The sequence below is a fragment of the Plecotus auritus genome, assembly GCF_963455305.1.
Source record: "Plecotus auritus genome assembly, chromosome: 8".
NCBI classification, from domain to species: Eukaryota; Metazoa; Chordata; class Mammalia; order Chiroptera; family Vespertilionidae; genus Plecotus; species Plecotus auritus.
Window position 1 is genome coordinate 94,221,095 of NC_137782.1, and position 13,775 is coordinate 94,234,869.

The 13,775-nt window shown below is 53.1% G+C and overlaps 1 protein-coding gene across 1 annotated transcript in view; it reads right to left on the reverse strand.

Moving 5' to 3' along the window:
- Positions 1 to 6,240: 6,240 nt before the first annotated feature.
- Positions 6,241 to 13,775, reverse strand: part of APCDD1L (APC down-regulated 1 like) — a gene marked incomplete at both ends in the record, with an annotated part of 55,912 nt that continues 48,377 nt past the window's right edge. The window contains 2 exons of the mRNA XM_080685040.1: positions 6,241 to 7,011; positions 11,040 to 11,592. Coding sequence (XP_080541166.1) covers positions 6,241 to 7,011; positions 11,040 to 11,592 — 1,324 coding nt within the window. The remainder of the gene's footprint in view (positions 7,012 to 11,039; positions 11,593 to 13,775) is intronic.

Below are 13,775 nucleotides of genomic sequence, written 5' to 3' on the forward strand. Positions count from 1 at the left end.
TTGTGGACTGTGTGTACAGCCTTGTTGTAGTTAAGTCTTGATTGTTGTTGGTATCACTGGGAGGAATTGACCTCCAGGCCAATTGGCTGTGAGGATCAGCTGTGTCTACGCCAGGAGAACTTCTGTGCTGGAGACACCCTTATGAGACAAGACTTGCAAAAGCCTCTGTGCTCAGCTTGGATGGGGTGGAGTCTCAGGGCAGAGCAGACAGCTTTGGCTTCTGGGTCTCAGTGTCCCTTGGTAATCGCTTTAAGCACCTCTGAGAGAAAGCTGCCCTCAGCCCGCTGCCAGACAGTCCAGTTTCTCCCCGAATGAGTCTGGGTTCCCAGTAACTCGCCCGGAACTGGAGTTCAGTGCAGTCGGGAGCTTCCATCTCCCTCCTGCTTTAGAAAGCCAGCTGTGCACTCAGCCGCCTGTGCAGTCAGCCGCCCGTCCTCTCTGCGCGCGCGCGCGCCTCTGGACCTCTGCCTCCACAGCTCCCCTGAGTCTCATTGTGCTTTCTCTTTTCCTGACAGTCCAGTTTCTCCCCAAATGAATCTGGGTTCCCAGAAACTCGCCCGGAACTGGAGTTCAGCTCAGTCAGGAGCTTCCGTCTCCCTCCCGCTTTAGAAAGCCAGCAGCACACTCAGCCGCCTGTGCACTCAGCCGCCCGTCCTCTCCACGCACTCGTGTGTCTCCGTACCTCAGCCTTTTGCAGCTCCTTTGATTCTCAATGTGCTTTCCTCTTTCCTTCTAGTTGTAGAATTTCCACTCAGCCAGCTTTCCTGTGGTTCTGGATGGTGTTCGTTTTGTCTTTTAGTTGTAGTTTTGATATTGTTGTGTGAGGTAGCAGTTTAGGTATTTACTTATGCCGCCATCTTGGTTTCTAAGAATTGTAGTTCTTGTGTTATTCTGTAAGTTCTTCTTTGTTGTTCTATAAGAGGGACTGAAAAATTGTTGTGATCTTTAAAAGGTTACCATTCTTTTCACTGAAAATAGTATGGTTATTGTTGCTCTATTGCTTGCATTATCTTCTACCTACTAAGCACTTTGGACTAGGTTGGTGTCTTTATCATTTTGGAGGCTTTCCTCCAATGCCTATGACCTTGAATGTCCTTATGTAGAGTGAAGCACTAGCAAGCTGATGGGCACCTGCATAGGTGGAGATAGGATATGAATGGTGGGTTTTTATAACACACCTCCTAAGGACTTTCAGTATCTGTAGTTGGTCTTCCTGGGGCTCATTTCTCTACAGAGGAATCTTGGCCACCATCTCTCAAGGACAAGGCAGCCATGCACCCTCACTTTTTTTTTTAAATATATATTTTATTGATTTTTTACAGAGAGGAAGGGAGAGGGATAGAGAGTCAGAAACATCGACCAGAGAGAAACATTGATCAGCTGCCTCCCTCACACCTCCCACCGGGGATGTGCCTGCAACCAAGGTACATGCTCCTGACCGGAATCGAACCTGGGACCCTTCAGTCCACAGACCGACGCTCTATCTACTGAGCCAAACCGGACAGGGCCACCTTCACTTTTATGTGTAGGGTTTTCTTCACTACCTCTACTTTCAGCTTGAGCCTTGCCCTGGAACAGTCTACTAGTCCAGAGATCCCCTGGTTAAATTTGTGGTTTCTTACAGGGGTTAGAGACAGGATTTGGGGGTAAAATTACTGTTGTATACTTTGAACGAGTCCTCCTATTTTCTGCCTCCCTGCTCTTCTGTTGTTCAGGGGCCTGGGCTGCCAATCCCTGGGCCATTGGGGAATGAGTGGACCTGCCTCAAGCTCTGCCTCTCAACTAGCACTTCTTTTCTGCTTTCTGTGATCTGCTGTCAATGATAAGTTGCAAATTAGCTTTCCAGATTCCAGAATTTTGCTGACATCTCTTGTTGACTGTGTTCCCTTCTCCTTTTGTGTTTATCCATATGATTTGTGCCTTTTTAGTATGTTCCTGCAATTTAATGAGGAAGGAAGGAGAGGTAAAGTACTAGTATATGTTCCATCGGCCACTTTAGTCAGAAGTGTGGAATCTTCCTTCCCAGGCACCCCGTTCAATACCGGGCACATGTTGGTGTTCCGTTAATATATGTGGGTCTTATTCAACTGACCTGGTGGATTTCAACAGAAGTAATGACCACTTTTGTTTTTGCTCCTGTGGAATTAAAAATCACCAAATATAGGAATAAGAATAGTAGGTTATTAATCCCTGGGAGATAAATATGATGTCACTGGGAAAAGACCCATACTCACTGTGAGGTTCTTTGTGTAAAGCCTTCCTCTTAGGACACATCGTGGATTCCTCTTGAATCTGTTACTAGTGATGGGCCTTCCAGGTGCTGGGGCTGGATGGCTCCCGGGATCACCAGGTTGAGGCCCAGGGTCTCCCAGTCTCCCTCACATCACAGGTACGAAAAACCCCAGATGGACCCTTGTGGATCCCGCATCAGGCTCTGTGGTCCTCTGTTCTAGGATGGCAGTTGGCCCAATGCCCTTCCTAAAGAGCCTGGCTAGCAGAACACAGGCACCATTCAGCTCCTACCTCTGAGTTCTGTTCTGCCCATCTTATTAAAAAAATAAAAGTAAAGAAAATAGAAACATCAACATTCCAAGCCAGTATTTAGAGTATGTGGTTGTCACCTTGATGCCCGAGTTCTGAGCCTCCAGCCAGTACCCGGCATTTATTCATTCAGCCAGTGTTTGCTGAGCTCCTATTATGTGCCAGCCACACACTGGGGGTACATTGGGAACAAGACAGACATGGCCACTGTCCAGAACTCGTTCTAGAGGAGAGAGGCCGATGAGGAAAAAGGAAAGGAATGAAGAGGGACTTTCACTGACAAGTGCTGTGGGGTGAAGATAAAAGGGGTGGGAAGGGGCTGAATGGGGGTGGGTGGCAGAGCTTCCAGGAAGAGGCAGGGCCCATGCAAAGACCTGGGAGAGTCCAGGAAGTGATTAGGAGTAGCAGGGAGCCCCCTGGCTGGGGTGGAGGGTGGAGGTGGAAGGGGGTCAGAGGAGGGTCTGTCTGAAAGCTAGGTTATTCCTTGAGTGTGAAGGCAGGTAATTTACTCCTGCCTCACTTCCACCTAATGGGTCATGTCTGTGACAGGAACCCAGCTCTCAGTTACTAAGGTCACCAGCAGATTGGAGGTGGCCCCTGCTACCCAGGGTCAGCCCTGGAGGTGGGTAGGCCCCTCCCCGCAGGGCTGCACTAGTAGCCCTGAGGTGGCCCTGACTCGGTCCCTGTGGGAAGCTGCTGCCCCTCCTCTGCTGCTCCATCCTGTCTGAGTCACCCACCGCAGGAGACCAGGGCGCGGTGGCAGGGTCCCCGTCACGCCACCGCCAGCCGCTCTAGGCACCGCTGGGAGATTAAACACATTCGCTTAGAAAAAGCAAAGAAATAACTTCTTTTGATAACCAGCATCTGTTAGTTAATGGGCCTCTGAGAGCTGTATACAATTTAAACTTTTTATTAAAAAGGAAAAAAAAAGCTCATTTACTCTCCTGGGAGCTTACGCTGTGAAATTATCAGCTGCTCGGCTTTTTCCTTTTAAACGTGACTGAACATACAATGGAGAACATTAATTTTGTTTTGTTTTGTTCTGAACGAGAACTGTGGGTTTTACTTTCCTCTCTTTTGATTAAAGTCATCTCAGCTTGTATGTGGGGGAGCCAGACTCACGGTGGGGAGCCAAGAGAGGCCCCTGAGCCCCCAAACCCACCCTCCTTATTTCAGCCCTGAGCCTGGAACAGCCTCCAGCTGTGATGTTTTCTACTGGCACCCATGGCTTCGGAACCAAGAAGCCCCGGAGGGGAGAGGCTTGGGTCCAGGTGGCTGGGACAGGAACCTTCTCTTCCTCAGCACAGCCTCCCAATTAGGTGGCTCACGCCATGTCCCGCAAAGCAGCCCTGAATCACTTCCCCCAAATACAGTCAAGGAATCCCACCCCTGTCAAGGGACTTGAGTTCCCAATGCCAGGCCAGAGGAGGCCCCGCTGCTGGTGGCCTTGGCCAGCCCCTTTCTCCCTGAGCCTGACATGGGCAAGAAGCAGTCACACCTCACCCACACTGTCGGGCCGCCTGCCAGGGATGCTGTACCTATGGCAGCAGTGACCTCCTCATTGGTTTCAGTGTGGATTAACTGGCGTACTGAGCTTCCACTGAGTGCCAGGCACTGCCGGACCTGCTCGGAAAGGTCGCGGTGCCTGACTCAGTCCTTCCCTTTCACATTTGCGGCAGAGGACCCAGAGTCAGTAAGCATGACACAAAGCAACAGGGTGATGGATGGGTAGAAGACAAGGGAGGGAAGAAGGCTGCTCTTTGGGGATGCTGGTGGTGGGTGTCACCTGAGGAAGTGACATGTGGTCTCAGGCTTGAATGAAAAGAAAGAGCCAAGCTTATAAGGATCTGGGGGAAGAGGTGTTAGGCAGAGGCAATAACACGTGCAGAGGCCCTGAGGTGGGGAACAGCTTGCTGTGATCAAGAGGAAGAAGGAACGCAGGTGCAACCTGAGTTGGGAAGGCAGGTGGGACTGCACAGACATCGGTGAGCAAGAAGTTGGGGTTTCTTCAAGAGTGTCCTGGAAGCTCTAGAGCTTTAACCAGGGCTGGCCATAGTGCGGCCTCGAGGTGTATAACAGCCAGCCAGCGATGGACACCACTGGTCTCATCCTCTTTCTGGAAGACACTTTATTTCTCTAGGATCATAATCCCCTTGGTTAATTTTAATAGCTGGTGAGAACATTTTTCAGACTGTTTAATTTTATTAAAAGATTCAAATTTGGTGATAAATGGTGGCATGGTTGCCTCAAGCCTTAGACACAAGATTCACTCAGCCATGGACACATTAGCGCCACCCACCCTCCTCCCCACTAGGGACCCCCCCTGCCACTCGATGCAGTCTGAGACCACAAATAATTACTTCTTGTGCTTTAGTAAATATGCCAGGAACACTCGTCACTCTCTGAGACCCACAGACAATATGAACTTGGTGGTGTGTGGGTTTTTTTTAAGAAGAATGGGTAGATAAGTTAGAGCAATTTCAGCAGGCTGATTGAACCCCACACAATCTAACGGAAGGACAAGGGCTTCCTTCTGAAAGCGTCATTAGCCTCACAGACAATTGTTGTTCGAGATCCGTGACAAGAGCCAGAGATAGGAATCGGGTGGAGGAAGGAGGGGGTGCTTTGTCGGCACCGAGTCCCAGAAACCCTTGTGCCCACCAGGATGCCAGTTAATTTCACAGTGTACAGACGCGGCCCTGGGCCACAGGCAGGCCTGGACAGGCACAGCCTATCCCCACCTGGGCAGCAGCCTCCAAGCAGAGCACATGGGCGCAGTAGCATCTCCTCCAGGGCTCCACACAGCCACTACCTGCCCTCTCCTTGGGGTGGTCCCGGAGATACATTCGGGATTGTTTTCTCCCTCCTTGTCCATGAGGCACAGGGAATCTTGAAAACAGAGAACACCTGTGCAGGGCTAATTACAGAGCGCGTGGTAATGCTGATATCATTAGTATTAATTACTTTCCCAAGGCTGGGAACACCGCTTTCCTCTGAAGACCTGTTCCCGGCAGCCAGCCCAGCATGGTGGGGGCAAGGGCCACCGCATTCCTGGGCTCAGCTGGAACACGCTCGTGTGCCGGAGGCTGTGTTTACCCCCATGCGTGGACCGCTGGCGGCCTGCCTGGCAGAGCACGGGCAGGTGCACACAGACGCCCCCAGTCAGGATTCGGGGAAGCTGAGTTTCCCCAAAGAGACCAGCCTTCTGCCAGAGAGCTGAAACCGAGAGCCTGAGTGGCATCTGTAATTCATGGTCTGAGTGTGTATTGCTAAATTCGAATTAATGATTTTTAAGGAAACTCCCTCGCACGGGCAGACCTGGTGCAGTCTCCCCTGCAGACCCTCACCCCCATTGCACAGAATCCCAAGGGTACAGGAAATAAGGGGGGCCTCTGTGGTCCAGTCCCTGGTGCAGGTCCTCAAACTGCCCACGGAGGGTGGGAGCCAGTGTTCAAAACTCAAAACAATGGACATTGCCGCGAGGCCCAGGCTCGTGGTCACCTTCGCTAATCCACCACAGTATGCACTCCACAGGGGCTGCTGCACGCAGGGGCTGAGCCACCAAGACGCAGGCTGAGCTGACAGTGGCAGGGCTGCCACCTGTCTGTGACGGAGAACAGGGAAGGAGTGGCCTTCCTCACAGATAGGTGTGGGGTCTGCACTGGGCTGGAGTCCCTGGGGTCAGCTGGTGTCCCAATCTCATAGCCACTGGAGGAAGGCCAGCCCAAGAATTAGGAGCAGAAAGGGGAGAGGGGCCACTGGAAGACAGCACCCCCCACTGTTGAGGGGCTTCTGCAGCAGAGGCCCATGCTGGGGAGGCTTGGAGAAGTCCTGGGCTGCCCCGTTACAGAGCACCAGGGGAGCTTGGTAAGATGTGGGGCGCTTCTCAGCCGTGTCCGGACTCGAACCGTCAGTGGGCCTTTGTCCGATGAAGAGCAGGCTTTGCCCGAGGGGGTCTTGCTCCACCTTGAAAAGCTCATATTCCACATGCGGGAGCCTGATACCCAGAGGCAGGCACCCATTGGTGGCTGTGACATCCCGTTCCGTTCCCAGGGACCAGGCCCCTGGACCCCCGCAGCTGCTCGGCTCTGAGAAATTGAGCATGGCCATGGTGACCTGGTCCATGGGGGTCACACGAGCTTCTGTGACCTGGAACACCAGCTCGGTACCACCGAGGACCTTGGCGGATGGTGTGCCCCTGGTGTAGTGGCCGGCTGCGTAGACAGTGAAGGTGGGCTGCCGGCAGGCGGGGTCTGAGAAGTGATGGTAGTACCCTTCCCAGGAGCGGTTGTGCCCATGGAAGGTGAAGAGCCTGGTGAGGAAGAGCACGGCGGGGCGCACCTCGCACCCGGGGCTGACCCACTGGCCGCCCAGGTGCAGGGGCAGGGCCACTGGGGCAGGCAGCACGGGAGGATGGTGCTCGTCGGAGCGGGCAATGAGGCTGCAGGCTGGGCAGGGGTGAGCATGGTGCTGAAAGAGACACACAAAAGGCAGTGATTGTCCCAGCTGGAGAAGTCGGGGTGCACTCTGGGATGGGGTGCCATGGGGCCTACCCAGTGGTCACCAATCACTCTCCACTCCCAGCCTCCAACTCAGTAGCTACTTAGCTCTTCTTGGACCCTCTGGGCCTTTGCACCTGCTGTCCCTTCTACCTGGGATCCCCCAGAACAGTGGTCGGCAAACTGCGGCTCATGAGCCACATGCGGCTTGCGAGCCGCGGTTTGCCGCTCTGTTGACTAATGAGTTTGCCAACCACTGTGTAAGGCATTACCCTTACCCAGAAGTTTTGACTTCAGGTTAAAGACATTAGTACATTATTAAAATGTTTTTTAAGTGTTTTTCCCTTAGGCAGTGTTCGGCAAACTCATTAGTCAACAGAGCAGCAAACCGCGGCTCGCGAGCCGCATGTGGCTCGCGAGCCGCAATTTGCCGACCACTGCCCCAGATCATAGCTTGATTGGCTGCTCGTCCTCTAGGACTCAGATCAAAGAGGGGCCTTAGGGAGACCTTTCCTGACCACCATGCCTGGGCATCCTCAGGGCCTTTCTAGTGCTCAGAGACCTGTCATTCCTCCTCTCCCTTCTTTCCACCCTCCCCTTCATTAGACCGTAAGCTCTAGAAAGCCGGGACTGCCTCTGTGGCTGCTCTGTCCCCAGGGCCTGGCACAGTTCCTGGTCACAGCAGGAACAAATTTGCTGAGTGATGAAGGAATGGATGGATGAATGAATGGATGAGAAATGGAATGGAGGTGCCCTCTGTCCTGGGATTTGACAGTTGTTCTTTCCCACTCTGCCTGCTTGGTCCTAAAATTCGGCTGTGAAGGTTTATTGTGGTTTCCTTGCCAAGGAGACTCTCTCTACCCTTTCATGCTTCTAGGTGCCCCTGAAGGCCAGGAACTGTGCTAAGCATGTCTCATGCAACGGTTACATGTTATAGTGGCAGAAGCTGAAACCCAGTGGACCAGGTGGCCAGCCAAGGGTATGGCAGAGATGCATTGAACCCTGTCGGTCAGACCCCACCTCCTTTCTATGCAGAAAGCCTCATGCCCCTCCCAGGAGCCTGGGTCTCCATTACTGGGTGGAGAAGAGAGACTGTATCTCCAGAAATTTCACTTTGGAAGGTAAGCATCCTTCCTTCCACATCCTTGGAAAGCGAACATGGCACCAAGGATGGGAATACCCCTGCCTGCAGAGCCCATTGCTTGGAGCCCGCGCTGAGGAGATGGCTGGGACATTGCAAAGACACACAACACAGAGACGTCCATTGGGGTGTCATTTACAGTAGGGACAACCAGCCACCCCTGCGGTGTCAGGTGCAGCCATAGCTCTCCGTAACCTGGGCTATGAGTTTCCCCTCTCGTTGGCCTTATTTACAGTTTCCCTGCCTTACGGAGCCTCGGGAGCTGGGTTTACAGGGAACACACCAACAACAACCAGATGCTAAACCGAATTGCGAGGGAGTAGTCAGTCTTGTTTTTTTTTTTTAAAGATAGCTGCTGCCCAGAGTTTAGTCCCAAGCATCATTGTGAAAGGTGAATCTGCTTGGCACAGCCACTTGTCGGCAGGGCAGGCGTGGGACTAGCACACACCTGCATTTGCAGGGTGGGCAAGGGAAAGGGCTTCTTGGGGACCCAGCTGGGAAATCAGCTTTTTCTTCTTCTTGCAAAAACAAGAGATTTTCACAGATTGCTTCTGGGTGACTTTCGTGCCAAAGAAGTGGTGTCTGGGAGTGCTGGTTTAGAAAGAAAATATTGGATGATGGGAAATATTTTTCTTCTTTTTTGGATGACCACATTATAAGCTTATTATTGATTTCTACAGTAAATCTAAACTTGCCTTGATTTCCATAATGTAGAAAAGTAATTGGGTTTGATTTGGGGGGTTTTGACCCAGAGTATTTGAAGGTGCTTTAAAATATTAGTAAATGATGGCAAAACTGTTTGTGCTGGGTAGCTAGTAGAGGGAGGGCATGGCAGTGCGGCTGGTGAGAGCCCGCTCTAACTTTGGCCTTTCCCCCGCATCCCGGATGTTGTCATGCTGGTGTGTGTCCCCAGAACATAAGGCATCAGAGCAACATGATCCCAGGGCCGCTCTTCTCCCCAGGATGGAGCTGCCTTTTGCAGACAGGACACTGGGGATGCTGGCTGCGAATTTGGGGCAAGTGTTTTTCTGCGGAGCAGAAACCGGTGGAGAACCTGGTGCACTTATAAGGGAAGAGGAGAAAAGGCACGTTCTTCTCTGATGCTCTTGAAGGGGCTGAAGGAAGGGACCCACCTGTCAGTCTCCCAGGCTTCATTTGGCCGAGGCCCGGTTGCCTGTGTTCACAAACAAGCCTCCAGCCAGCAGAATTCACGAATGCAGGAGCCAGGCTCTTCCTGGTTCAAGCCTGTTACATAAAGTTATTTCTCAAACAGCACATAGTGCTTCTAATTAACCCCCAGAGGGGACACCAGGCTTGGATGCTCTTGCTTGAGTGCTGGCTGATTGATTAGGATTCTATATCCAGGCAATGAGTTTGGGGATCAAATTGGTTTGAAATTAACTTCTAAAAATGTTCATGTTTACCATCTGGTTGGGTCGTGGGCAAGGCTTGGGCCCCAGAGAGCACAAGGTCACGACTGATCTGTTACTTAGAGATATACAGTATATGCAGCATCTCCTTCTTTGAAATAATCTTCTTTTTTTTCCGGAGAGGGGCCATTTAATCTAATGTCCGTGCATCTGGCACTCCTCATCTCCGCAAACGTCCTGGTGCTCTGCCTCTGTTACATTGCAGGTGGCACTGGCCACACGGGCTGGTCAGGCAGCAGAGGGCCGGAGGCTGTCCAGAGCCCAGCCTGGGAAGACACGAAAGTGTCCTTCTTGGCACCAGGGGTCCGTCCTCTGTGTGCAGGGTTTCCCTAATGAGGTGGTGGGCTCCAGTCATGACCCCGCCAGCGCCTTCTCTAAGGTAGGAGTAATGCCAAACTGTCTAGAACAGTGGTCAGCAAACTCATTAGTCAACAGAGCAGCAAACCGTGGCCGGCTCGCGAGCCACAGTTTGCCGACCACTGGTCTAGAACATCAGCTGCCAAAAGGAAGTACTTTTGAGGTTAGGAAAGAACTCAGGCTGATTTTCTGATTATGAGAATGTCTGGTGCTTTCTTCTTTGCTCCCCAAAACCTGCTTTGGGAGAAGTGTGGTGGGCTCATCCCCAGGCCTCCACCTTGGGGTGCTCCTATGGGTGAGAAGTTGCCCCACCTGTTTTCATTCCTTGAGTGTCTAGTCCACAGTAGGCACTTAATACTTGCTGAATGATGTGACAGTTGCCTAAGGGCTCAAAGAGCACTTGAGAGGGACACCTGACCTCATCCGTCCCTCCCTCCATCTACTTTTGAAGGATGTTCCTTCGGTGCCAAGTTCAGACATTCTCAACCTGGAGCCCTAACCTTGACTTCCTTTTTACTAACCTCTAACTCAGTGGTTTCAACCAGTGTGCCGAGGCACCCTGGTGTGTTGACAAAATTTTAAAACATGCAATACCTGACTATTTAGTCGGGGGTACTGACCTCTTTTCCCTTAGATTGTCAACAGTCAACACAACAATAACTGTTAGGTGTCAGTGAATCAAAATTATACCAATTTTTTTCTTAGATCAGCAAAAAATATCTTTTTTGGTATGCTGCAGAATTTTAGCAATTAATTTATGTGCTATGAGATGAGAAGATTGAAAATCGCTGCTTTAATTGATAAAAGTTAACGTTTCTTCTCACTGTGAATGTAGACAACAAACCCCTACAGTTTCCAGAACCTCTGACTTTGTTGACTGCCTCATTTTAACATTAGTAAGGATCCTGGAAACTATTTACACTCATCACTACTTTGAAATTAAGGGTGAGTAAAGACTTCATTTGGCCCACAGACCAGGGCAGGGAAGCATGAAGGCCCTGGTCAGGAGCAGATCAGGTAGGGCCTGCTGGGCCATGGCTCCGAGCTTGCCCTCCCAGGGTTGACACTCACCAGGGCGCTCTGCAGCGGGCGCTGGTAGCCAGTGGGCCGATAGTGCCACCTCTCTGCCCAGTTGGTGTGGATGTCCCCCAGGTACAGCTCCTTCACCAGCTGGGGCCTGGCTCGGGGCTGCGGCTGCAGGCGGCACTGCACTCGGACCAGGCTGAGCTCGTGCATGGTGAAGCCCAGGGCGGCCGTGCAGTCCCGCTTGGCCCGGGTGCTCAGCAGCTCATACAGCGCCCCTGACACCCAGGCCTGAGCAGGGGGCAGCTGCTGGGCACAGTCATGGCTGGCCTGGGTCCGGTTGAGGCGTCTGATAATGTCCAGCAGGGCGTGGCGGCTGTGGAAGACGATTCCCACCTTGTGCAAGTGGTAGTCGGCCTCAGTGGCGCCACGGGTGACCCAGGAGGCCCGGCGTAGGCGGACCTTGCCCTTGATGACCAGGGAGTGGGCAGGCTCCTGGCAGAGGGGGTCCTTGTAGTAGAACTGGTAGGCTTGGAAGAGGCGGCTGGGGAAGAAGGTGTAGGAACGGGTGAGGAACTCGGGCCCAGGTCGCACTTCGCAGCTGTCGGGTGGGAGAGACAGGGTGGGCAGAGCAGTGAGAACCTGCACCTGAGCCCCTTTCTGGGTGGGTCCCACCCCAAAGCCTCCATTGCAGACCTCAGCTCAGGGCTGTTGGGCCTCTACAGCCTCATTTTCTCTGAGTGATCTTAGTGAGTCCCACTCGGGGGGCTGGGGCCCTCCACTCAATGCCTATGCTTTGGCAGAAGCCCTCTCTCCCCTTCCATTCAATCCTATCACCTTCGGGTGACACCCTCCCTCGGGGCCCCTGTGGGTCCCGGGGCCCCAGGGAAGTGCACAGGCCTTGCTGCTGGGAGACTTGGTTTCACCCACTCTGGGCCTCACCAGGAATGTGAGCCAGGATGATGGCCCAGCTCCTGTGTCTATGATGGGGAGGCATCAGACCCACAGTCATGGTCTCTGGACATGTCCAGCACAACAGCCATACCTGAGAGGTACTCACCCTCAGGACCTCTGTGCTAAGAGTTCCAGAGGCAGTGCCCTGCCTGTTCTCTCTGCGTTGGATTCCTGGCACCTGGCCCAGAGCCCGGGACCCAGGATCCTCCTTGGGTCCTGGCTGCGGGACCATGATGAGCACAGATGTAGGCGCTCAGATCCTGTCTCTCCTCAGCAAGACTGGCCTCCCCACCAAGTTTTACCCATGCCTGTGCCAGGCTGTGGACCTAACCGAGGTCAGCAGACATTAAAGGTTCAGATCATGCATAGCATTGCTTTTCTGGGTGGTCGCTATGGCAACTACTCAAGGTTATGGTTGTAGAGCTAAAGCGGCTGGAAGTCTATGCAAGTGGGGACATGGCTGTGTGCCAATAAAACTTTATTTACAAACACTGGTGTGGGCTGGCCCTAGCCCCCAGGCCCTCAGGCCCTGTTCTGCTGGTGGTGAGGATGAGCACATGGTGGGCTTGGGTGCTAAGAAATGCTAAATGACTCCAGGACTCATGTCACACCTGGGCTGGGACTCTCCCACCAAGGGCTCAGGGGGGTGCGTGGTGGATGAGTCAGGGAGAAGAGCAGGCAGGTGCCCCCTCCCTGTGTTCCTTGGACCAGGGACTGCTGCCCGGGGCCTTCTTGCTCAACCTGCCCAACCGCGCTAAGCAGAGGTGCTGTGGAGCCAGTGTGTCTTTAACGCGGCCTCCCTTCCTCCCAGAGAGAGCAGGCCGGAGCCTCCGTGGGCAGCAGACCTAGTGAGAACTTAATTATGCCGTTTGGTTTTCATTGATTTTCTTTTCACAGTTCCCTCCCACTTATGGCAGTGGCTCTGCTCCCCATATCCAGGACAATACTGCGCTTCCCTTAAAAATAATTAGAGGACACGGAGCGGCTGCTCACTGTGGGCCGGAGCAGCTGCTCACTGTGGGCCGCGTCCCTCAGTGCAGCTTTAGGGATAAAGGAATCTGTGTAAGTGACCAAGGCAGGTCGGTGCAAAGGGAAAGTATAAGGAAAGTGCCAGGAGAGTTAAACACGAAGAAGGACGCTCACACGCAGAGGTGGCCTCAGCTCTCTCCTCGCCCGTGCCTCAGACAAGGCCAGGGAGGGGACGGTTTGCCTAAGGGCTAGCAGCAGGTCACACTGGACATCTTGGTCTCTGCACTAAGACTGTCTGGGACATACAGAGGGGAGCTTTCTAGGAAGAAGGTTCTAGAAGTTTCTAGAAGCACTGTTTCAGAATGCAATTGGCCCCGGGGCAGGAGCAGCCAGCAGGCAGTCCCTACCCTTCCTGAGCCCCAGTTCTGTCTCAGAGTGACCCCGGCCAGTGGTGCCTGGGTCTCCCCGGACTGTTGAGTTGGCTGAGAGCCTGGGAATGCATCCAAAGGGGCTTTGCTGAGCTCCAGGTCCTCCCTCCACCCAGAGCGATAGCAGATGTTTGGCATCTCGCTTCTTGCTGACCTCAGAAGGTGCATGGAGGACACGGAGAGCCCCTCCAGTCCCTGCTCCTAGAATGGGACTGGCTAGAAGGGGCTGGCGGGAGAGGAAGTGATGTGTTAGGTGTGGAGGAGGCCACTGCCTCCCTTCTCTTCATCCCCACATCAAGAGGGAATACCCCACAAATGAGGGCAGAGCACAAAGCCCATTGCCCCGGAGAGCAACAGTGCCTGAAGTGGCAGGCCAGCCTGCAAGGTTAGAGAGAGAATTAGACAGGCAAGCAAGACACCTGAGCCCTCTCTA